At 48.0% G+C, this 27,021-nt stretch overlaps 1 protein-coding gene across 1 annotated transcript in view; it reads right to left on the bottom strand.

Annotated features, from left to right (window-relative positions):
* Nucleotides 1-8,162: 8,162 nt before the first annotated feature.
* The window catches only part of LOC138774153 (protein unc-93 homolog A-like), a 78,586-nt gene continuing 59,727 nt past the window's right edge, over nucleotides 8,163-27,021 (bottom strand). The window contains exons 4-8 of the mRNA XM_069954773.1: nucleotides 23,660-23,788; nucleotides 22,536-22,735; nucleotides 19,585-19,720; nucleotides 15,063-15,194; nucleotides 8,163-8,922 (exon numbers count right to left, since the gene is read on the bottom strand). Of these exons, the coding sequence (XP_069810874.1) occupies nucleotides 8,690-8,922; nucleotides 15,063-15,194; nucleotides 19,585-19,720; nucleotides 22,536-22,735; nucleotides 23,660-23,788 (830 nt within the window). The 3' untranslated portion in view covers nucleotides 8,163-8,689. The remainder of the gene's footprint in view (nucleotides 8,923-15,062; nucleotides 15,195-19,584; nucleotides 19,721-22,535; nucleotides 22,736-23,659; nucleotides 23,789-27,021) is intronic.

The following is a 27,021-nucleotide window of genomic DNA, read 5'->3' as shown; positions in this document are numbered from 1 at the left end:
ATAGATAGATAGATAGATAGATAGATAGATAGATAGGAGATAGATAGATAGATAGATAGATAGATAGATAGGAGATAGATAGGAGATAGATAGATAGATAGATAGATAGATAGATAGATAGATAGATAGATAGGAGATAGATAGATAGGAGATAGATAGATAGGAGATAGATAGATAGATAGATAGATAGATAGATAGATAGATAGGAGATAGATAGATAGATAGATAGATAGATAGATAGGAGATAGATAGATAGATAGATAGATAGGAGATAGATAGGAGATAGATAGATAGATAGATAGATAGGAGATAGGAGAGAGATAGATAGATAGATAGATAGATAGATAGGAGATAGATAGATAGATAGATAGGAGATAGATAGATAGGAGATAGATAGATAGATAGATAGATAGATAGATAGATAGGAGATAGATAGATAGGAGATAGATAGATAGGAGATAGAGAGATAGATAGATAGATAGATAGATAGATAATAGATAGGAGATAGATAGATAGGAGATAGATAGATAGATAGATAGATAGATAGATAGATAGATAGATAGATAGATAGGAGATAGATAGATAGATAGGAGATAGATAGATAGATAGATAGATAGATAGATAGATAGGAGATAGATAGGAGATAGATAGATAGGAGATAGATAGATAGATAGATAGATAGATAGATAGATAGGAGATAGATAGGAGATAGATAGATAGATAGATAGATAGATAGGAGATAGATAGATAGATAGATAGATAGATAGATAGATAGATAGGAGATAGATAGATAGATAGATAGATAGATAGATAGATAGGAGATAGATAGATAGATAGATAGATAGATAGATAGATAGATAGATAGGGAGATAGATAGGAGATAGATAGGAGATAGAGAGATAGATAGATAGATAGATAGATAGATAGATAGATAGGAGATAGATAGATAGATAGATAGAAGATAGATAGATAGATAGATAGGAGATAGATAGAGAGATAGATAGGAGATAGATAGATAGGAGATAGATAGATAGGAGATAGATAGATAGATAGATAGATAGGAGATAGATAGATAGATAGATAGATAGATAGATAGATAGATAGATAGATAGGAGATAGATAGATAGGAGATAGATAGATAGATAGATAGATAGATAGATAGATAGATAGATAGGGAGATAGATAGGAGATAGATAGGAGATAGAGAGATAGATAGATAGATAGATAGATAGATAGATAGATAGGAGATAGATAGATAGATAGATAGATAGATAGGAGATAGATAGATAGATAGATAGATAGGAGATAGATAGATAGGAGATAGATAGATAGATAGATAGATAGGAGATAGATAGATAGATAGATAGATAGATAGATAGATAGATAGATAGATAGATAGGAGATAGATAGATAGGAGATAGATAGGAGATAGATAGATAGATAGATAGATAGATAGATAGATAGGAGATAGATAGGAGATAGATAGATAGATAGATAGATAGATAGATAGATAGGAGATAGATAGATAGATAGATAGATAGATAGGAGATAGATAGATAGATAGATAGATAGATAGATAGATAGATAGATAGGAGATAGATAGATAGGAGATAGATAGGAGATAGATAGATAGATAGATAGATAGATAGATAGATAGATAGGAGATAGATAGGAGATAGATAGATAGATAGATAGATAGATAGGAGATAGGAGATAGATAGATAGATAGATAGATAGATAGATAGATAGATAGATAGATAGATAGATAGGAGATAGATAGATAGGAGATAGATAGATAGATAGATAGATAGATAGATAGATAGGGAGATAGATAGGAGATAGATAGGAGATAGATAGGAGATAGAGAGATAGATAGATAGATAGATAGATAGATAGATAGATAGATAGATAGATAGGAGATAGATAGATAGGAGATAGATAGGAGATAGATAGGAGATAGATAGATAGGAGATAGATAGATAGATAGATAGATAGATAGGAGATAGATAGATAGATAGATAGATAGATAGATAGATAGATAGATAGATAGATAGATGAGATAGATAGATAGATAGGAGATAGATAGATAGATAGGAGATAGATAGATAGATAGATAGATAGATAGGAGATAGATAGATAATAGATAGATAGATAGGAGATAGATAGATAGATAGATAGATAGGAGATAGATAGATAGATAGATAGATAGGAGATAGATAGATAGGAGATAGATAGATAGATAGATAGGAGATAGATAGATAGATAGGAGATAGATAGATAGATAGGAGATAGATAGATAGATAGATAGATAGGAGATAGATAGATAGATAGATAGATAGATAGATAGATAGATAGATAGATAGATAGATAGATAGGAGATAGATAGATAGATAGATAGGAGATAGATAGGAGATAGATAGATAGTCAGTCGGATAGTCAGACATATGCTCCTACACATATATAAACACAGTATTACAGCACACAGTCTGCACATCACTTATACATAGAACAATACAGACAGACAACATCACCAATACATAACACATCACACATAGCACTGCACAGTGTACACATAACACAGCATACTTATCCAGCTGGGTGCAGTCTACAAGGGGTTAATCAGCAGGCTGATGTTAGGTGGCTGAGGGCTGACAGTCTCACTTGTGTGCAGAGGTTTGCACAATATTGTCCCTCCCTTCTTCCTGTCGTTCCGACTGCTGCTGATAACTTAGCAGGAAGCTGCAGAGCATCACATGAGGGGGTCGGATGTGCGCTGGCAGCACAGACTGTGTAGTAACCCCCTCCCCCCAGGGACAAACAGCACAGACTGTGTAGTAACCCCCCTCCCCCCAGGGACAAACAGCACAGAGCTTCTCCAGGACCACAGCAGCACTTTGCCGCATGTGACAGGAGCCACCAATGGCATCATTAGCAGCCGGGCTCAGGGGGTGGCAGCATCATCCAAGGATCCCTGTCACAGCCTGTACATAGCGATCGGCAGGTAACAGGGAGATGCTGTGTTGTGAGAGGGGGGCAGCGCGATCGGGGCAATGTGATGCTGTGTGTGCCCCTGTAGGTCTGATCGATCAGAGGGGGGCAGCGCGATCGGGGCAATGTGATGCTGTGTGTGCCCCTGTAGGTCTGATCGATCAGAGGGGAAGCTGCGCGTCTCCTCATGCTGCTGGCTGGCTACTCTTACCCTCACTCTGCGTGCGGGGCCCCCTGAGGACGGGGCCCTGGGCATTTGCCTTGTTTGCCCCCCCCTAACGCCGGCCCTGAGCATTAAGGAAGCTGAAGTATCCTACTGTAACACACAGATCTTCTGGGAAGTCTCAGAAAGTCTGCTCAACCCAGTGCAGGGACCTTGTACTACCCTAGCAGGACGGGAAGCCTATAGTGCAAAAGGCGGTCAGATCAAACGCATCTATACGTGAGTACGAGTATCCTCCTCTTCTTCTGTTCTCCACTACTTTATTCCGGGCAGAGTACAGAGCTAAATTTGACTGGGCCATAAAGACCCTTCACTGCTCTACTTTTCTTGTACAACTCTCTGTTACTACTTCCTGCCTGCACCTGCAGTTACCAGGGTTGGGTTCCAACATCACTCCTGGCCACCGTGACAAATGCCCAAGTGACCCTACACCCACCTAGCTGCCACAACACCGCATAACTACCCCGGCATATGGCAGCTAGTCAGGTGAGCAGTTTTCAGGAATGGCCAGGCACTAAACAGGTACCACCAAGTGGCAGCGGCAACAACCAACCAGTAGGCACAACCAACCAGTAGGCACAACCAACCAGTACACACTCCAGCTGCTAATAGGAGAAATCAACGTTCCACCACTGTGTGGACATTTTCCAGTGGACAATGAAAAAAATGAAGCACCTACTGCAACCTAAGGGGGAGTTGTGGGAAGAGTGAAAACCTAGGCGCCTTGTCCTTGAGAAAGCAGATGCAATGCCACCACCTCCTTCCTTGGCAGAATGGGGACTCCAATGCTACTCTGTAGCAGGATCACTCAAGGGCTGCATCTACCAGTGCGTGGCACACCATCGGCGGCAGTCAGCGTTCACCAGCCTCTGGCGGAAGCAGCAGTTATTGGTTAGTCCCATCCACTTCTGTCTCCTCCAGTGGTCCATGCGGTCAAACACCACCTGTGCTAACACAGCAATCGCTGTCCGAGTCCAAGGCCAGAAGACGGCAGTCACCGCATGGCACAGAATCTGAATGGTCACCTGACCATTCCAAGTAGTCAACTTCAAACCATTCAGGTAGTTCATGGCTGGTGCCCATCCAAAGTGTAGAATCCCAAGCAGGCGTTATTTTTTCATTATTAAAACCCCTTTAGAAAAGAGCCAATTTTCAAGCTAATATCAATCGCCCTGCATGGTGAGAGCTCTGGCACTGCTCCTCCTTGCACAAAGAAGGAGTTATAGGACCTGCTGCTTGATAGTTGCCCTCCTACGGCCTCCTCCACGTCTCCTGGTGTATTGGCCTGTCTCCTGGTATCTGCACCATGCTCCGGACACTACGGCCCCCTCCTCCTGGTATCTGCTCCATGCTCCGGACACTACGGCCCCCTCCTCCTGGTATCTGCCCCATGCTCTGTACACTACGGCCCCCTCCTCCTGGTATCTGCTCCATGCTCCGGACACTACGGCCCCCTCCATGTCTCCTGGTATCTGCTCCATGCTCCGGACACTACGGCCTCCTCCTCCTAGTATCTGCTCCATGCTCCGGACACTACATCCCCCTCCTCCTGGTATCTGCTCCATGCTCCGGACACTACGGCCCCCTCCTCCTAGTATCTGCTCCATGCTCCGGACACTACATCCCCCTCCTCCTGCTATCTGCTCCATGCTCCGGACACTACGGCCCCCTTCTCCTGGTATCTGCTCCATGCTCCGGACACTACGGCCCCCTTCTCCTGGTATCTGCTCCATGCTCTACACACTACGGCCTCCTTCTCCTGGTATCTGCTCCATGCTCCGGACACTACGGCTCCCTCCATGTCTCCTGGTATCTGCTCCATGCTCCGGACACTACGGCCCCCTCCTCCTGGTATCTGCTCCATGCTCCGGACACTACGGCCCCTCCTCCTGGTACCTGCTTCATGCTCCGGACACTACGGCCCCCTCCTCCTGGTATCTGCTCCATGCTCTACACACTACGGCCCCCTCCTCCTGCTATCTGCACCATGCTCCGGACACTACGGCCCCCTCATCCTGGTATCTGCTCCATGCTCCGGACACTACGGCCCCCTCCATGTCTCCTGGTATCTGCTCCATGCTCCGGACACTACAGCCCCCTCCTCCTGGTATCTGCTCCATGCTCCGGACACTACGGCCCCCTCCTCCTGGTATCTGCTCCATGCTCCGGACACTACGGCCCCCTCCATGTCTCCTGGTATCTGCTCCATGCTCCGGACACTACGGCCCCCTCCTCCTGGTATCTGCTCCATGCTCCGGACACTACGGCCCCCTCCATGTCTCCTGGTATCTGCTCCATGCTCCGGACACTACGGCCCCTCATCCTGGTATCTGCTCCATGCTCTGTACACTATGGCCCCCTCCTCCTGGTATCTGCTCCATGCTCCGGACACTACGGCCCCCTCCATGTCTCCTGGTATCTGCTCCATGCTCCGGACACTACAGCCCCCTCCTCCTGGTATCTGCTCCATGCTCCGGACACTACGGCCCCCTCCTCCTGGTATCTGCTCCATGCTCTACACACTACGGCCCCCTCCATGTCTCCTGGTATCTGCTCCATGCTCCGGACACTACGGCCCCCTCCTCCTGGTATCTGCTCCATGCTCCGGACACTACGGCCCCCTCCTCCTGGTATCTGCACCATGCTCCGGACACTACGGCCCCCTCCTCCTGATATCTGCTCCATGCTCTGTACACTATGGCCCCCTCCTCCTGGTATCTGCTCCATACTCCGGACACTACGGCCCCCTCCTCCTGGTATCTGCTCCATGCTCTGTACACTACGGCCCCCTCCTCCTGGTGTCTGCTCCATGCTCCGGACACTACGGCCCCCTCCTCCTGGTATCTGCTCCATGCTCTGTACACTACGGCCCCCTCATCCTGGTATCTGCACCATGCTCTACACACTACGGCCCCCTCATCCTGGTATCTGCTCCATGCTCCGGACACTACGGCCCCCTCCTCCTGGTATCTGCTCCATGCTCTGGACACTACGGCCCCCTCCTCCTGGTGTCTGCTCCATGCTCCGGACACTACGGCCCCCTCCTCCTGGTATCTGCTCCATGCTCTGGACACTACGGCCCCCTCCTCCTTGTATCTGCTCCATGCTCCGGACACTACGGCCCCCTCCTCCTGGTATCTGCTCCATGCTCTGTACACTACGGCCCCCTCCTCCTGGTATCTGCTCCATGCTCCGGACACTACGGCCCCCTCCTCCTGGTATCTGCTCCATGCTCCGGACACTACGGCCCCCCTCCATGTCTCCTGGTATCTGCTCCATGCTCCGGACACTACGGCCCCCTCCTCCTGGTGTCTGCTCCATGCTCCGGACACTACGGCCCCCTCCTCTTGGTATCTGCACCATGCTCCGGACACTACGGCCCCCTCCTCCTGGTATCTGCTCCATGCTCCGGACACTACGGCCCCCTCATCCTGGTATCTGCACCATGCTCCGGACACTACGGCCCCCTCCTCCTGGTATCTGCACCATGCTCCGGACACTACGGCCCCCTCCTCCTGGTATCTGCTCCATGCTCCGGACACTACGGCCCCCTCCTCCTGGTATCTGCTCCATGCTCCGGACACTACGTCCCCCTCCTCCTGGTATCTGCTCCATGCTCCGGACACTACGGCCCCCTCCTCCTGGTATCTGCTCCATGCTCCGGACACTACGGCCCCCCTCCATGTCTCCTGGTATCTGCTCCATGCTCCGGACACTACGGCCCCCTCCTCTTGGTATCTGCTCTATGCTCCGGACACTACGGCCCCCTCCTCCTGGTATCTGCTCCATGCTCCGGACACTACGGCCCCCTCCTCCTGGTATCTGCTCCATGCTCCGGACACTACGGCCCCCTGACAGACACAGATAACCTTCTTGCCACAGCTCACATTGGTTGAGTGCCATCCTGGATGAGCTGCACTACCTGAGCCTCTTGCTACTTCTAGGGGTGAGAGCAATGACAAAATGTAAAAGTGGCCAAAAAGGATGAGAAGAGAGAAATGCTGTGTAGTCACCTCCTGCAGCGCCGCTGATCTTGCTGATCATTTCTGCCTGTTCCCTTTGCACACCGGCAGGACACATGGATTCACAGCCGGGATTCTTTATATCTGGACTGGAGGATTTCACACCATTGACCTGCAGCTACGTTGTGTGGTCTAAGTGTTGTTGTTCTGTGTTGTCAGGAACCTCTGGGTGCTCCGGCGGTGGTCGCTGCGGTGATGGAAGCTGCATGACCTTCCTGTACCCGCCCGCCCGCCCGTCCTGCTGATGCCGCTTATCTGCACTTTGGCAGCTAAATAACAATCTCTGTGCAGAAGATCTGGATGGGCTTTAGGTCATTGATGGAGTATATATATATACACACACACACACACACAGGTATATACAAACGACACGTAACAATTATATCAGCTGTTTATTTCTTCCATTTATTCATGTTGGAATTGTAAAGAGTTCCCAAGAATTGATGGACCTTCTTTGATTATTGGAATATGATGTATTGTTGCCCCTCCACCTTGTTTTCTCATGAGTTTGTGTTGATTTTATGGGATGTTTTAGATAAATTATTGTGCAACACTTAAAGGGGAACTCTGGAAAAAAGATATTTCTTTCCAATCAACTGGTTTTATAAAGTTATATAGATTTGTAATGTACTTCTATTTAAAAATCTCCAGTCTTCTAGCTGCTGTATGTCCTGCAGGAAGTGGTGTATTCTCTCCAGTCTGACACAGTGCTCTCTGCTGTCACCTCTGTCCATGTCAGGAACTGTCTAGAGCAGGAGAGGTTTTCTATCGGGATTTGCTGCTGCTCTGGACAGTTCTTGACATGGACAGAGGTGGCAGCAGAGAGCACTGTGTTAGACTGGAGAGAATGCACCACTTTCTGCAGGACATACAGCAGCTGGTAAGTACTGGAAGACTGGAGATTTTTAAATAGAAGTAAATTACACATCTGTATACCTTTCTGAAACCAGTTGATTGGAAATAGAAAGATTTTCCCCGGAGTTCTCCTTTAAATTATGGGATTCTGAGAAGGGACGTGACGGTACCCAGACATGCCCAGCTCTGTATCTACTCTGGCTGGGAGCAATGACATCGGTTATTACAGACTGAAATTCAGGTCACCTAGAAATATTATTGCCACACACAGAAATGAATCTAACAATAAAACATGGCCGATTGTGTCACTGATTCGTGGCCGATTGTGTCACTGATTCGTGGCCGATTGTGTCACTGATTCTTGGCCGATTGTGTCACTGATTCGTGGCCAATTGTGTCACTGATTCGTGGCCAATTGTGTCACTGATTCGTGGCCGATTTCCTCATTGGTTTAAAAATAAATAAATAAAAATCTGCAGAGGATTTTCTGCAGCTTTCCTTCTAGAACACTACATGTCACATGATGAAAAAAAAATGGCCTTAAAGGGGAAGAACCCAGGTGTTTTGCCTCCATAGTCCGGCCTCCCGACCAGGTACTGTGTTAATCTTTGGGTCCCTCTTGACTCGCCGTAGACGTATTCCTGTATTCGATATATTCCACAGCTCCATATAACAAAATCCCCACAACAATAACGCACATTAATATGTAGAGCTTGACGTAGACGCATAGAAATGAGCTGTATCCAAACGCAATGGCAAATCCAAGGGATTCCCAGAGGGAGAAATTGGCAAAGGCGGCTTCCTTGTTTTTTTCAAACAATACGCCATATAATGCTGCAAGAGAAGAGCGGGAATAAGAAGTATGAGAATGAGACACATAGGCACATACACACAGAGAGTCACACACACAGAGAGTCACACACACACACAGAGTCACACATACATACACACAGAGAGAGTCACACACACAGAGAGTCACACACACAGAGAGTCACACATACATACACACAGAGAGAGTCACACACATACATACACACAGAGAGTCACACACACAGAGTCACACACACATACACAGAGTCACACATACATACACACAGAGAGAGTCACACACATACATACACACAGAGAGAGTCACACACATACATACACACAGAGAGTCACACACACAGAGAGTCACACACACACACAGAGTCACACATACATACACACAGAGAGAGTCACACACATACATACACACAGAGAGTCACACATACATACACACAGAGAGAGTCACACACATACATACACACAGAGAGTCACACACACAGAGTCACACATACACAGAGAGTCACACATACACACAGAGAGTCACACACATACATACACACAGAGAGAGTCACACATACATACACAGAGAGAGAGAGAGTCACACACACAGAGAGTCACACATACACACAGAGAGTCACACACATACATACACACAGAGTCACACACATACATACACACAGAGAGTCACACACACAGAGAGTCACACACACACACAGAGTCACACATACATACACACAGAGAGAGTCACACACATACATACACACAGAGAGTCACACATACATACACACAGAGAGAGTCACACACATACATACACACAGAGAGTCACACACACAGAGTCACACACACACACAGAGTCACACATACACACAGAGAGTCACACACATACATACACACAGAGAGAGTCACACATACATACACAGAGAGAGAGAGAGTCACACACACAGAGAGTCACACATACACACAGAGAGTCACACACATACATACACACAGAGTCACACACATACATACAGAGAGAGAGTCACACACACAGAGAGTCACACATACACACAGAGAGTCACACACATACATACACACAGAGAGTCACACACATACATACACAGAGAGAGAGAGTCACACACACAGAGAGTCACACATACACACAGAGAGTCACACACATACATACACACAGAGAGAGTCACACATACATACAGAGAGAGAGAGAGTCACACACACAGAGTCACACATACACACAGAGAGTCACACACATACATACACACAGAGAGTCACACACATACATACACACAGAGAGTCACACACTTACATACACAGAGAGAGAGAGTCACACACACAGAGAGTCACACATACACACAGAGAGTCACACACATACATACACACAGAGAGTCACACACATATATACACACAGAGAGAGTCACACATACATACAGAGAGAGAGAGTCACACACATACATACACACAGAGAGTCACACACATACATACACACACATACACACATAGAGAGAGTCACACACATAGAGAGTCACACACACACATACATAGAGAGAGTCACACACACATACACACATGGGCACATACACACAGAGAGAGTCACACACATACACACAGTCACATACACACATAGTCATACACACACACATACACACATGGGCACATACACACAGAGAGAGTCACACACATACACACATAAACACATACACACATAGTCATACACACACACACATAAACACATAGAGAGTCACATACACTTAGATACATAGGCATATACACATGGGCGCATACACATGGGCACATACACACATACACACATACACGTGGGCACATACACACACACACACATACACACATAGAGAGTCACATACACTTAGATACATAGGCATATACACATGGGCACATACACATGGGCACATACACACATACACACATACACGTGGGCACATACACACATACACATGGGCACATACACACACACACACATACACACATAGAGAGTCACATACACTTAGACACATAGGCATACACACAACATGGGCACATACACACATACACATGGGCATATACACATGGGCACATACACATGGGCACATACACATGGGCACATACACACATACACATGGGCACATACACACATACACACACACACACACATACACACACACACACATAGAGAGTCACATACACTTAGACACATAGGCATATAGGCATACACACAACATGGGCACATACACACATCCACGTGGGCACATACACACATACACATGGGCACATACACACATACACATGGGCACATACACACACACACACACACATAGAGAGTCACATACACTTAGACACATAGGCATACACACAACATGGGCACATACACACATACACATGGGCACATACACATGGGCACATACACACATACACATGGGCACATACACATGGGCACATACACACATACACATGGGCACATACACACATACACATGGGCACATACACACATACACATGGGCACATACACACATACACATGGGCACATACACACATACACATGGGCACATACACACAACATGGGCACATACACACATACACATGGGCACATACACACATACACATGGGCACATACACACATACACATGGGCACATACACACATACACATGGGAAGAACCTTTCCATCATCGCGGCTGCAGATCTGAAGGAAACATCACAAGTTCTCATGGATGTAGATTTAACCAATGGGGAAACTGATTTTATTTTCTTCCGGCCCACCAGGGGCCCATTCTCCATCCGTACAGAGGTTTACATGTTCACCTTTATTTGTAATGTATATTCTTTTCATTGCAAACATAAAGTGTAACTGCCACTTAAAGGTTTTTTTTTTTTCTTTGCAAAAATCAATTTTGCAAACAAGTGATTGTAAGAAACTGTGTAATAGGTTTTATTAGGCAAAAAAGCCTCTTTCTGTACTCAAAAAGCTGTTTCCCAGCCCCCCTCCTCTCTCCTCCCCTCCTATTTGCACATTATCAGGCAAAGCAGTCTACATTCTGCTGAGTACATTATAACCTATGGAGGGGGAGGGGCTGAGGGGGATGAGTGAGCAGGGAGAGCAGAGAAACAGTTGTACAGTTTTCAGACTGTCTGGGCACATAAAACGCTGGATTCACAGGTTAGAATGGTCACGGCTTATCTGGGAGCTTGGGGATATAAGATTGCAGGATGCTGTGGTGTGAAGGGCTGCCTTTTCTCCTCACTCATCCCCCCTGACCCCTCCCCTCTCTATAGAACATAATGGACACAGAAATACTGCTTCTTCTGAAGAAGGGGGGTTGGAGGTAGGAAAACAGCTTTTTGAGGACAGAAGGAAACTCTTTTGCTTAATAAAACCTACATTAGAGGACAGTGGTACAGTACATTAGAGGGGACAGTGGTACAGTACATTAGAGGACAGTGGTACAGTACATTAGAGAACAGTGGTACAGGACATTAGAGGGGACAGCGGTACAGTACATTAGAGAGGACAGTGGTACAGGACATTAGAGGGGACAGTGGTACAGTACATAAGAGAGGACAGTGTTACAGTACATTAGAGAGGACAGTGGTACAGTACATTAGAGAGGACAGTGGTACAGGACATTAGAGGGGACAGTGGTACAGTACATAAGAGAGGACAGCGGTACAGTACATTAGAAGACAGTGGTACAGTACATTAGAGGGGACAGTGGTACAGTACATAAGAGGGGACAGTGGTACAGTACATTAGAGGACAGTGGCACAGTACATTAGAGAGGACAGTGGTACAGTACATTAGAGGGGACAGTGGTACAGTACATTAGAGGGGACAGTGGTACAGTACATAAGAGGGGACAGTGGTACAGTACATTAGAGGACAGTGGCACAGTACATTAGAGAGGACAGTGGTACAGTACATTAGAGGGGGACAGTGGTACAGTACATTAGAGGGGACAGTGGTACAGTACATAAGAGAGGATAGTGTTACAGTACATTAGAGAGGACACTGGTACAGTACATTAGAGAGGACAGTGGTACAGTACATTAGAGGGGACAGTGGTACAGTACATTAGAGAGGACAGTGGTACAGTACATTAGAGGGGACAGTGGTACAGTACATTAGAGGACAGTGGTACAGTACATAAGAGAGGATAGTGTTACAGTACATTAGAGAGGACACTGGTACAGTACATTAGAGAGGACAGTGGTACAGTACATTAGAGGGGACAGTGGTACAGTACATTAGAGGGGACAGTGGTACAGTACATTAGAGGGGACAGTGGTACAGTACATAAGAGAGGATAGTGTTACAGTACATTAGAGAGGACACTGGTACAGTACATTAGAGAACAGTGGTACAGTACATTAGAGAACAGTGGTACAGTACATTAGAGGGGACAGTGGTACAGTACATTAGAGGGGACAGTGGTACAGTACATAAGAGAGGACAGCGGTACAGTACATTAGAGGACAGTGGTACAGTACATTAGAGAGGACAGAGGTACAGTACATTAGAGGGGACAGTGGTACAGTACATTAGAGGGGACAGTGGTACAGTACATTAGAGGGGACAGTGGTACAGTACATTAGAGAGGACAGTGGTACAGTACATTAGAGGACAGTGGTACAGTACATAAGAGAGGACAGTGGTACAGTACATTAGAGGGGACAGTGGTACAGTGCATTAGAGGGGACAGTGGTACAGTACATTAGAGGGGACAGTGGTACAGTACATTAGAGGGGACAGTGGTAAAGTACATTAGAGGACAGTGGTACAGTACATTAGAGGGGGACAGTGGTACAGTACATTAGAGGACAGTGGTACAGTACATTAGAGGGGACAGTGGTAAAGTACATTAGAGGACAGTGGTACAGTACATTAGAGGGGACAGTGGTACAGTACATAAGAGAGGATAGTGTTACAGTACATTAGAGAGGACACTGGTACAGTACATTAGAGAACAGTGGTACAGTACATTAGAGGGGACAGTGGTGCAGTACATTAGAGAGGACAGTGGTACAGTACATAAGAGAGGACAGTGTTACAGTACATTAGAGAGGACACTGGTACAGTACATTAGAGAATAGTGGTACAGTACATTAGAGAACAGTGGTACAGTACATTAGAGGACAGTGGTACAGTACATTAGAGAGGACAGTGGTACAGTACATTAGAGGGGACAGTGGTACAGTACATTAGAGGACAGTGGTACAGTACATAAGAGAGGACAGTGGTACAGTACATTAAAGGGGACAGTGGTACAGTACATTAGAGAGGACAGTGGTACAGTACATTAGAGGGGACAGTGGTACAGTACATTAGAGGCCAGTGGTACAGTACATTAGAGGGGACAGTGGTACAGTACATTAGGGGACAGTGGTACAGCACATTAGAGGACAGTGGTACAGTACATTAGAGGACAGCGGTACAGTACATTAGAGGGGACAGTGGTACAGTACATTAGAGAGGACAGTGGTACAGTACATTAGAGGGGACAGTGGTACAGTACATTAGAGAGGACAGTGGTACAGTACATTAGAGGACAGTGGTACAGTACATTAGAGAGGACAGTGGTACAGTACATTAGAGGACAGCGGTACAGTACATAAGAGAGGACAGCGGTACAGTACATTAGAGGGGACAGTGGTACAGTACATTAGAGAGGACAGTGGTACAGTACATTAGAGGACAGTGGTACAGTACATTAGAGGGGACAGTGGTACAGTACATTAGAGGACAGTGGTACAGTACATTAGAGGACAGTGGTACAGTACATGAGAGAGGACAGCGGTACAGTACATAAGAGAGGACAGCGGTACAGTACATTAGAGGGGACAGTGGTACAGTACATTAGAGAGGACAGTGGTACAGTACATTAGAGGGGACAGTGGTACAGTACATTAGAGAGGACAGTGGTACAGTACATTAGAGAGGACAGCGGTACAGTACATTAGAGAGGACAGTGGTACAGTACATTAGAGGACAGTGGTACAGTACATTAGAGGGGACAGTGGTACAATACATTAGAGGGGACAGTGGTACAGTACATTAGGGGACAGTGGTACAGGACATTGTGTACTTGTTAACACCAATAGGTCCACTTTAAGGAAAAGATGAGTAAAGTTTGTATAGTATCATCCATATGAAGAGTACCTCCGCTAGAAGATATTTTTTACTCACAACTTAGTAGCGTCTGCCACACTGCATCTGAAATCCCCCAGAGTCCAGACATCACAAAGAACACTGCAAAGTTGCCAGTTGACGGTTTCCATATCAAGAAGCCAATAATGCACCCGATATTAATAGCTGCTCCTGTTCATGAAAGGAAGTAGGTTATCAGTTACTCTAAATGTATATATATATATTCAGGAGGTCACTTAGGCTGTGTTCACACATGGCGTTTGTCTTGTTATTTGCCACAGAGGAGACACTTGGAGCGGATACAGCACGGGGGGATCATACTGTATACTAACTGGGAACGCCAGAGCGGGAGCGTGCCTGTGGTTCTTGTCTCGTGTGAGACTTTAAATTCAGGGACTGAGGAGTCAGAGACTGAGGAGTCGGGGAGTTTGGAGGAAAGCAAATTAGTCCTTTATTTGACTGATTCTGTTCATTGTTTAGTATTAGAGATGAGTGAATCAGATTTGTTTTACTGATCTGGTCTGTGCTGGGATCAGTGCTGGGATCAGTGCTGGGATCAGTGCTGGGATCTGTGCTGGGATCAGTGCTGGGATCTGTGCTGGGATCAGTGCTGGGATCTGTGCTGGGATCAGTGCTGGGATCTGTGCTGGGATCTGTGCTGGGATCTGTGCTGGGATCAGTGCTGGGATCTGTGCTGGGATCTGTGCTGGGATCAGTGCTGGGATCTGTGCTGGGAACAGACATGGGGGGGAGATTTATCAGACGTGGGGGGATATTTATCAGACATGGGGGGAGATTTATCAGACATGGGGGAGATTTATCAGACATGGGGGGGGGGAGATTTATCAGACATGGGGGGAGATTTATCAGACATGGGGGGGGAGATTTATCAGACATGGGGGGAGATTTATCAGACATGGGGGGGGAGATTTATCAGACATGGGGGGAGAGATTTATCAGACGTGGGGGGAGATTTATCAGACATGGGGGGAGATTTATCAGACATGGGGGAGATTTATCAGACATGGGGGGGAGATTTATCAGACATGGGGGAGATTTATCAGACGTGGGGGAGATTTATCAGACATGGGGGGGAGATTTATCAGACATGGGGAGATTTATCAGACGTGGGGGGAGATTTATCAGACATGGGGGAGATTTATCAGACATGGGGGAGATTTATCAGACATGGGGGGAGATTTATCAGACGTGGGGGGAGATTTATCAGACATGGGGGGAGATTTACCAGACGTGGGGGGAGATTTATCAGACCTGGGGGGGGGAGATTTATCAAACATGGGGGAGATTTATCAGACATGGGGGGGGGAGATTTATCAGACGTGGGGGGAGATTTATCAGACATGGGGGGAGATTTATCAGACATGGGGGGGAGATTTATCAGACATGGGGGAGATTTATCAGACATGGGGGGAGATTTATCAGACATGGGGGAGATTTATCAGACATGGGGGGGAGATTTATCAGACATGGGGGGAGATTTATCAGACATGGGGGAGATTTATCAGACATGGGGGGAGATTTATCAGACATGGGGGGGAGATTTATCAGACATGGGGGAGATTTATCAGACATGGGGGGGAGATTTATCAGACATGGGGGAGATTTATCAGACATGGGGGGAGATTTATCAGACATGGGGGAGATTTATCAGACATGGGGGGAGATTTATCAGACGTGGGGGAGATTTATCAGACATGGGGGGGAGATTTATCAGACTTGGGGAAGATTTATCAGACATGGGGGGGAGATTTATCAGACATGGGGAGATTTATCAGACGTGGGGGAGATTTATCAGACATGGGGGAGATTTATCAGACATGGGGGAGATTTATCAGACATGGGGGGAGATTTATCAGACGTGGGGGGAGATTTATCAGACATGGGGGGAGATTTACCAGACGTGGGGGGAGATTTATCAGACCTGGGGGGGGGGGGGAGATTTACCAGACGTGGGGGGAGATTTATCAGACGTGGGGGGAGATTTATCAGACATGGGGGGGAGATTTATCAGACGTGGGGGAGATTTATCAGACATGGGGGGGAGATTTATCAGACGTGGGGGGGAGATTTATCAGACATGGGGGGGGAGATTTACCAGACGTGGGGGGAGATTTATCAGACGTGGGGGGAGATTTATCAGACATGGGGGGGAGATTTATCAGACGTGGGGGGAGATTTATCAGACATGGGGGGGAGATTTATCAGACGTGGGGGGAGATTTATCAGACATGGGGGGGGAGATTTATCAGACATGGGGGGAGAGATTTATCAGACGTGGGGGGAGATTTATCAGACGTGGGGGGAGATTTATCAGATGTGGGGTACAGTGAGACTGGCTCAAAAACTGGCCTAGCAACCAATTCACCTTTTATTTTCCAAAGAGTCTGTGAGGAATGAGAGGTGGAATCTGATTGGTTGCCGGGGGCGACTGAGACAGTCTCACTTTACACCATGTTTGATAATTCTCCCCCATAGAGAACATTTATCATTGTGTTTGCACAAATTTTTTTTTTTAGCTAATAAAGTAATTTTGTGCACTTCATAAATACCTGTGCAAGACTTATTAAGGGTTTGTGCTATTTTACATCCATTTCCACTACTGCCCGCACCTTTTTTCATTGTTTGCAGGGGGGGGGTTCTGTTACCAGGGGTATACTTTAGGCTATGTTACACCTAGGGGTATAGTTTGGCCTATGCTATTTTATACCCCGGGGTATAGTTTGGCCTATGCTATTTTATACCCCGGGGTATATTCTGGCCTGGAGGGGTATAGTTTGGCCTATGCTATTTTATACCCCGGGGTATAGTTTGGCCTATGCTATTTTATACCCCGGGGTATATTCTGGCCTGGAGGGGTATAGTTTGGCCTATGCTATTTTATACCCCGGGGTATATTCTGGCCTGGAGGGGTATAGTTTGGCCTATGCTATTTTATACCCCGGGGTATATTCTGGCCTGGAGGGGTATAGTTTGGCCTATGCTATTTTATACCCCGGGGTATATTCTGGCCTGGAGGGGTACAGCTTGGCCGGGTATAATCTGGACAGGGGTTAATCTGGCCTGCTACACCGGGTCACCAGAAATCCTCTCTGGCTGCCGCCCACCAGTTTAGAGCGGGGATGCCTGTCATTATGGGGGGGGAGTCCCCGCTCCTGGAACTTTGGTGTCCGAACACCTCAGTGATAATAGATCTGCCGACAGTCATCTCCCCTGATATTGTTCAGATACCAAACAAAACTTCAGGGGTTAATGTGGTTCGAATACGGAGGTCTTACATTACATGAGCTTGTTGTATCCGCCAATGTGACTCCTAACATGAATCCCGACCATTGTGGGGAACTACTACCAATATTAAAGGGGTTGTCCGGCTGAAGCCTCCTGCTCCCCGGTGCACCTCCTAAGGCTTACTATAGTGCCCCAGCACAGGTGTGTCACTAAGTCTTTATACACCTGGGGGTCTTAACACAGACAGATTTATCGGACAGATTTTTGAAGCCAAAGCCAGGGACAGACTGTAAACAGAGAACAGGTCATGAAGGAATGGGTTAACTGGTTAATGTAACATGTTATGTTTTGTCCTGTTACAGATGCAGACACTTCTCTTCCAATCGTATCTCTTCTCTCTTACCCTCACGCTGCCCCACCAATCACACACTAGCTAAGGTTCCCCTGTAAAAAGAAGCTGGTTCCTGGTGGGAGCGACTGAGACACCACAGAGCAAGAAAGAAAGTCCCCTTTCATGTCAATGACTACCGCTATCATGCAGTGCTAGACCCTCAGGAGGGAGGCCGTCCTCTGAGGACACCTTGTCCATGCCAGGGATATCTTCAGCAACACAGGGCATGGAGTTAGGTACTGACCCCAGGAGGACAAATAGCGTTAGTCAAGCTGAAGTATCCTACTGAAATGCACGGCTCTTTTAGAAAGTCTCAGAAAGTCTGCTCAGTGCAGGATCCTGAGACCTTGTACTACCCTAGCAGGACGGTAACCCCGCCACTACAGGGCAAAAGGCGGTCACAGATATCTATAAGCCAGTCTGAGTATCTTCTTCTTCTATTCTCCCCTGCAGTTACAACTCTCTGTTACTACCCCCTGCCTGCAGCTGCAGTTACCAGGGTGGCACCGGACGTGTATTGCACGTCAAACTAAGTTCTCCTGGTTAAGTTATTTGGCCTTTTTTGTCGCACCTGCACCTATACACCTGTTCACACTTGGGTTATCCTCAAGCGCAGCGCCCGTTTGTAAGGGGGTGGGTTCCAACACCATTCCTGGCCACCATGACTAATGCCCAAGTGACCCTCCACATCACCGCACAGCCACCCCGGCATACAACATTACTTTTGAGGGGCGGGGCTAAGTTGCGTTTATTGCATCATGTGATCTTGCTGAGACACTGCGCAGCTATTGGACACTATGTTTGTTTTGCCCCCACTCATTCTGGTCTTGGAAGGGGGGGGGGGGTTAGTCGTCTTCTGCTCACTGGAGTTCCCCTTTAATACAATTACGGAAGGATCAAAGATTCAGATATTATTGTACTTACCAAGTAAAAACAAAGGAATTCTCCCCGTATATTGAGTAAGTTTTCCAAATAAAGCCGCACAAATCGAATTCGTTATACCGAAACAAATGATTACGAAGCCGACATATTTTAATCCTAAAATGCAGGTAACGTAGGACTGAAAAACATTTAAAAAATGGACGTTACTTATTTATTAAGATTCTAACATACTGAATGGTTTCTATGTTCCAGGTTTTTTTTTTATTTAAATTCTTTATTAAGCTTACCACTTATAACAAAAACACCTTAAAATTTACATTGGGGTTTTTTCTCAAACATATTATTACCTACCCCCCTACAGATCCCTTACAGTAGAAGTTAAGGTTTCAGCACTAATCGGCCCGTAACAAGGCAAGAAAGGCCAAACAAAAAACATACCCCAACCCCTACCCCAAATAAACCCCAATTCCACAACATCCCTCGAAGAAGGGCAGACCTGGTTCAGCATGGCTCTTCACTCTTAATATCCTATTTAGTAAAATTATTTTACCCCCCCTCCCCTTCCCCCAACCTTTTATCCTCTCTCAACACCTCGGAACACCTACCCACTCCGCCTTCTGCCACTTCTACATCCCATGCTATCCCATAACTTCCTCCCCCTCCTATTTTTACACTGTCCCACTACCCCTAGGGATCCCGTCCGAGGCGGGGAGGGCGGCAGACGCACACAGATTCCCTCTTGCACACTTGGCTCCACCTTCTCAGGAGGATACCCTCAGGGATGTTGCCCCCTACAGGTCTTATGACCATTACTGGCGACACCTAGACCACCCCCAGGTACGCAATAACCTTATATAAAGGTCACTCGTCCCCGTATGGTAGCCCTGGCCGTCCGTTTCGCTCGTTACCATTTATTATTTGTTTATTTATGGTTATTTATTTACTTATTTATTTATTTATATTCTTTTATTTTTAATTATTTATTTTTCCCACTTTTATGTATAAGTTCTTACTCTTAATCCCTCTATAGGGTCTCCGTTAGTATCATCTCAGTCACCACCTCAATCCGCCGCCTCTACCCCCCTCCCCCGCCCCCAACACACCCCCATCCCACTTAAACCTTTCTTTTGCGGAGGGGGACGGCGTCCCATCCCCTTTACACACTCCTCACACTCGTTCTACCCAACTACCAGCCCAACCAGGTCTCCCCCCCCCTTACAATTTTTCCTAATTCACCCCCTATCTTATATCACAATTTCCCTTATGCTTCAAAACTTATCCCCTAGTTTTTACCCCTTTATTCCCCCCCCCCAAAAAAAAAAAAACCTAAACCCCTCCTCCCCCCATTGCCTGGGTATTCTCCCCCTCCCCCTCCATGCTCTTTCACCCACTTATTCTCCTGGGTGGTATTGTCCTTATATTCTCTTTCCGCCGCTTCCAACCCTGTATGGTGGCTCCTTTCCTTCTCCTTCGCTTCTCTCTTTTTGTGCACATGTTGTATTCTGTATACATGTTCCAGGTTTTTACAATATTTAATATTATATGTATTATCTTATATTATATTATATGTATTATCATCTTATATTTTATAGGATACCCTGCAGTTACACGGACACACTGGATTGGAGGGGGGGGGGGGGGTATTACTATCTCAATAGCTTCCTTGTTTCTCTCAGCTGTAATTTATGTTCCAAACTGCTGACACTGTCCCATGCTGTTAGGTAAAGGAGACACCTGGTACCTCTCACATATCAGTCTGTGCTCCCAGGATGTAGGAAAATGTCCCTTCTCTCCACCTCCCATCCCTGACACTGCTGTAATAGGGAGGGAGAGGGGTAAGCAGGGAGGGAGGGAGGGAGAGGGGTGAGCAGGGAGGGAGGGAGAGGGGTGAGCGATACGGGAGGGAGAGGGGTGAGCGGCGCGGGAGGGAGAGGGGTGAGCGATACGGGAGGGAGAGGGGTGAGCGGCGCGGGAGGGAGGAGGGAGAGGGGTGAGCGGTACGGGAGGGAGAGGGGTGAGCAGGACGGGAGGGAGAGGGGTGAGCAGGACGGGAGGGAGAGGGGTGAGCAGGGAGGGAGGGAGGGAGAGGGGTGAGCGGCGCAGGAGGGAGGGAGAGGGGTGAGCGGTACGGGAGGGAGAGGGGTGAGCGATACGGGAGGGAGAGGGGTGAGCGGCGCAGGAGGGAGGGAGAGGGGTGAGCGATACGGGAGGGAGAGGGGTGAGCGGTACGGGAGGGAGAGGGGTGAGCGGTACGGAAGGGAGAGGGGTGAGCGGTACGGGAGGGAGAGGGGTGAGCGATACGGGAGGGAGAGGGGTGAGCGGCGCAGGAGGGAGGGAGAGGGGTGAGCGATACGGGAGGGAGAGGGGTAAGCAGGGAGGGAGGGAGGGAGAGGGGTGAGCAGGGAGGGAGGGAGAGGGGTGAGCGGCGCGGGAGGGAGGGAGAGGGGTGAGCGATACGGGAGGGAGAGGGGTGAGCGGCGCAGGAGGGAGAGGGGTGAGCAGGGAGGGAGGGAGAGGGGTGAGCGGCAGGGGAGGGAGGGGGGTGAGCGGGGCGGGAGGGAGAGGGGTGAGCAGGGAGGAAGGGAGAGGGGCGAGCGATACGGGAGGGAGAGGGGTGAGCGGCAGGGGAGGGAGGGGGGTGAGCGGCGCGGGAGGGAGGGGGGTGAGCGGCGCGGGAGGGAGGGAGAGGGGTGAGCGATACGGGAGGGAGAGGGGTGAGCGGTATGGGAGGGAGGGAGGGAGAGGGGTGAGCGGTATGGGAGGGAGGGACGTCGGTTGATTTGAAAGAACTTTTTTTTGTGAAGAATCCCTTTAAGGTACATACATTACACACCTGTGAACGTCCATGAAAGTTACCTACAAGTGTGTAATATTCCCCGGTGGGCTGTGTTTGCCCTCCCTCCTGCTCCTGGCCAGACGGGGCCCTTGTTGTGGAGATAGGTCGGGGTCAGGGTAGTGGTCGGGGGGGGGGGGGGGGGATAGGCCATAAATACCTTAGTGAAATCACTGGCAATAAATCCTTGTTCGAAGCCACTGAACATGGTGAGCGGGATGAGAAGACACTGACGTTTATCGCGGAGATGCTTGAAGGCCAGAAGAAGCGTGGCCCCACAGGTGACCTCCTTATCATCTCTGTCTCCTTGTATCTGATCCAGGAATATGATGATCAGTAACACCGCTAACACTCCGCAGCCTTAAAGGGGAACAAACAGGTTACATTTTATACACCTTACAGGTCTTAAAGGGGATGTCCAGTCATCAGTCACAATCACTACAGGGAGCATGATAAATGGTGTATGTACCCATCCCGCTCAGCACCATCCTCCCCCGGCTCTGTGTCACATGGTCAGTCGGACTCCTTCAATATCTGTGCAGCCCAAGTGATATCACTGACAGGTGTGAACACTCAGACCCGGACTAATCAAACTTTTTACATCTCTCTCTGATGTCTCTGTGATGTCTCTATGTTGTCTCTATGACACGTCTCTGTGATGTCTTTATGACACGTCTCGGTGATGTCTCTATGTTGTCTCTATGACCTGTCTCTATGTTGTCTCTGTGATGTCTTTATGACACGTCTCTGTGATGTCTTTATGACATGTCTCTATGTTGTTTCTATGATGTCTCTGTGATGTCTCTGTTGTCTCTATGATGTCTCTATGACACGTCTCTGTAATGTCTCTATGTTGTCTCTATAATGTCTCTGTGATGTCTCTATGACACGTCTCTGTAATGTCTCCATAATGTCTTTATGACATGTCTCTATGTTGTCTCTATGATGTCTCTGTGATGTCTCTATGTTGTCTCTATGACACGTTTCTGTAATGTCTCTATGTTCTCTGTGATGTCTCTATATGTCTCTATGTTGTCTCTATGATGTCTGTGATGTCTCTATGACACGTCTCTGTGATGTCTCTATGTTCTCTGTCATGTCTCTATGATGTCTGTGATGTCTCTATGACACGTCTCTGTGATGTCTGTGATGTCTCTATGACACGTCTCTGTGATGTCTCTATGAAGTCTTGATAAAAGTTCTTCCACACCACTATGACATGTAAAGAACATTGAGCCTTGTATATACCATATACCACCCCACCCCCCTCCTATATTTACCTACCAGTGTAAGATCCGAGAAGGATATAGATGACGGTGTTTGACGGCCGCCCGGACGTGCTGTTTCCAGTCTGGGTGGAGTCGGTTGGGCAGTCACCTGCTCCGCATATTGTTTGATTTGGTGTTTCCAGACCTTTAAGACATGATAAGAGACGCGTCACCCTCCCCTCCGTCATCTCTTCCTGCCCCGTCAGTCACGCTTTTTTCGCTCCGTGACCCCGTTTTTGCGGCTTCCCCCCAGAGCGGTGGATTTCAGGCTCAGTTATCGCACAGGGAAAGAAAAGCTAAATACGGCAGTAAAACAATGTGTAAACAGATGGAAAAAACGGGATAAATAATGAGCATGACTTGTGGTGACCGATTGCGGACGTTATTCTACTCTATTCTTCTACAGAAGAAGTTTACCTTTATTTTACTGTGCGTGAGACTTTCCATTGCTCCACCCTGCTGTACACCTGCCGTATCCCCCACTTGTCTCAGTAGGTACACTTTGGGATATAAGTCACTGGGATCGCCCTTGCTGGGGTCAAAGGACACGTATCTGGTTCGTCCAATAAGTCACTGGGATCGCCCTTGCTGGGGTCAAAGGACACGTATCTGGTTCGTCCAATAAGTCACTGGGATCGCCCTTGCTGGGGTCAAAGGACACGTATCTGGTTCACCCAATAAGTCACTGGGATCGCCCTTGCTGGGGTCAAAGGACACGTATCTGGTTCATCCAATAAGTCACTGGGATCGCCCTTGCTGGGGTCAAAGGACACGTATCTGGTTCATCCAATAAGTCACTGGGATCGCCCTTGCTGGGGTCAAAGGACACGTATCTGGTTCGTCCAATAAGTCACTGGGATCGCCCTTGCTGGGGTCAAAGGACACGTATCTGGTTCGTCCAATAAGTCACTGGGATCGCCCTTGCTGGGGTCAAAGGACACGTATCTGGTTCGTCCAATAAGTCACTGGGATCGCCCTTGCTGGGGTCAAAGGACACGTATCTGGTTCGTCCAATAAGTCACTGGGATCGCCCTTGCTGGGGTCAAAGGACACGTATCTGGTTCACCCAATAAGTCACTGGGATCGCCCTTGCTGGGGTCAAAGGACACGTATCTGGTTCATCCAATAAGTCACTGGGATCGCCCTTGCTGGGGTCAAAGGACATGTATCTGGTTCATCCAATAAGTCACTGGGATCGCCCTTGCTGGGGTCAAAGGACACGTATCTGGTTCATCCAATAAGTCACTGGGATCGCCCTTGCTGGAGTCAAAGGACACGTATCTGGTTCACCCAATCAGGCCCACAGGACACATAGGTGTAATCTAACAGTCACTTACTATGGATTCAGGTATCCTGACGATCAGCTGGAGAGACGCTCCCTGCCAGCTCACCAAACACTTCGGCAACCTTTCCTATCCCAGCAGTCTCTCACACAGACCTGTTTTCTGTGTCCTCAGCCAGAGAGATCTATCTGCCCTCCTGGCTTCTCTTATACCCCCGCCCCCTCAGCAGCTTCATTATTACCCTGCAGGTGAGAGGCCTTGGCTGTTAGCTGACATAGGAACCTAGGAGAACTATACCTCCCTTCCACAACCATTCCTACATAGGTGTCACAACTTATACACTTATACTCGCATCAGAACACTGCGTCCGAAAAGATCATCCGGCTGGTCGGGTCACAGAACGTCCGGTCTCTTACGCTGTATGAACATGGCCCTGATCCGGGTGGAGCAAAGTTACTGTAAAAGTCTATGAACTCCATCTCGCAGCCCGAGTGTCAGCCAGGAAACCCTCAGCTCTCTGCTCATCCCAGGTAACAAGGTCTGGGGCCTGTGTCACCTATTAGTACGGTTCAGCCAAAGCTAGTAGGCATCAGGTGGTGTCAGGACTAAAGTAAAGTCAATACACGGGCACAGTTTTTCTCATTCTTCTTCTCCTTCTATAAGTATTCTTCTCTACACTCCAACATCCCGGCAGATCACATTACTACTTGGGTTGAGACTCTCACGGCCCCCTCCTCTCTACTACACTGCCTCAGTACAACCTTATCAACTCTACTACATCCTACTCAGCATTTATCACACGGATCTGGTGGTTCTATGTTTGTGTACTTATTGGAACTTTGTCCAGTGTATATGTAACACCCCCTGTGTATATGTAACACCCCCTAACGGAGCTTCCAGTGTAAGGAGGGGGGTTTTGGTTTGCTTCACCTTCTCTCAGCGCAGTGCCTCCACCTGAGTCTGGACAAGAGCTTGCTTGGTATGCAGGAGGTTGTCACTCTTCTGCCAGGGGCTGACTCAGGAAACCCCCACCTAGCTCGGTTTATGCCACAAACAAACGCCAAGCTATTATTTTCTAAGCCAAGTGTAAGGAACTTACCTTGTCCGGCTCCAGCGGCGTCTCCTTCCAGCTCGGCTCCGGCTGTCGGCTCGGGAGCGCGCCGCTGCTCCGCCCGCCGGAGCCGAGTGACGTCACGGAGACCCGACGGCGTCCCTAGCAACCGGGGACGCCGTGGGGTCACGTGACCGTCAGCTGGCCGGCCGGCACGCAGCTGATGTGTTTTGCACTCAGGCTGAGTGACAGGTCGCCCGGCCGCTCAGCCTGCAGTGCACCAGCTGCAGTGAGGCTGGACTCAGGAGGCCGGACCAATCAGCCTTTGGTCCGGGCTCCTGGTCCAGTATAAAGTTTCAGTGTAGCCAGCAGGTTATCGCTGGCTATTAGTTGATTCTGATCCCAGCTCCCCAGTCCCTTGTATTCTGCCCTATCCTTTCTCATTTCGACTTGCCCGGATTCTGACCTTTTTGCCTGTCCCCTGACTCTCCGTTTGGTTCCGATTTTGTACTGCGTTGCTCGTTTGGTTACTGACTCGGCTAGTTGACTTCCCGCTTTGTGTTTGTCTGTCTGTCTGCGTTTTATGTTCTGCACGTATACAGCATAGGGATTGTCTTCGTGGTTGTCCGCGACTGCCTAGGGTCGACCGAGGCAAGTAGGCAGGTGACAGTGGGTGGGGTCAGAGTTAGGGCCCACTGTCTAGTGTCTTATCTTCACCAGCCACTCGTGACAGAATAGCCAGCCCAAAAATATTGTGTGACGTGTGCCAACGATTTGTTATCATGGATCCTATGAAGGCGCTAGTGGAACAGATGCAGAATCTGAACACATTGGTTCAGAATCTCGCTGAACGGGTTCAAGAGCAGGAGGCTGCTCCTCGACAGGTTACGATGACCACGCCCTCTCCCCCTGAACCGCCTGTACAACTCCCGGAAAAATTTAAGGGGGATAGAAAGAGTTTTCGAACCTTCAGAGAAGGGTGTCGGTTGTTTTTTCGACTGCGTCCGCGTTCGTCAGGGGATGAGGCCCAAAGAGTGGGAATAA

Source organism: Dendropsophus ebraccatus, chromosome 15 (assembly GCF_027789765.1).
Source record: "Dendropsophus ebraccatus isolate aDenEbr1 chromosome 15, aDenEbr1.pat, whole genome shotgun sequence".
Taxonomy (NCBI): Eukaryota; Metazoa; Chordata; class Amphibia; order Anura; family Hylidae; genus Dendropsophus; species Dendropsophus ebraccatus.
Note: the sequence above shows the minus strand (reverse complement) of the source record. Positions and strands in the feature narration are given on the sequence as shown.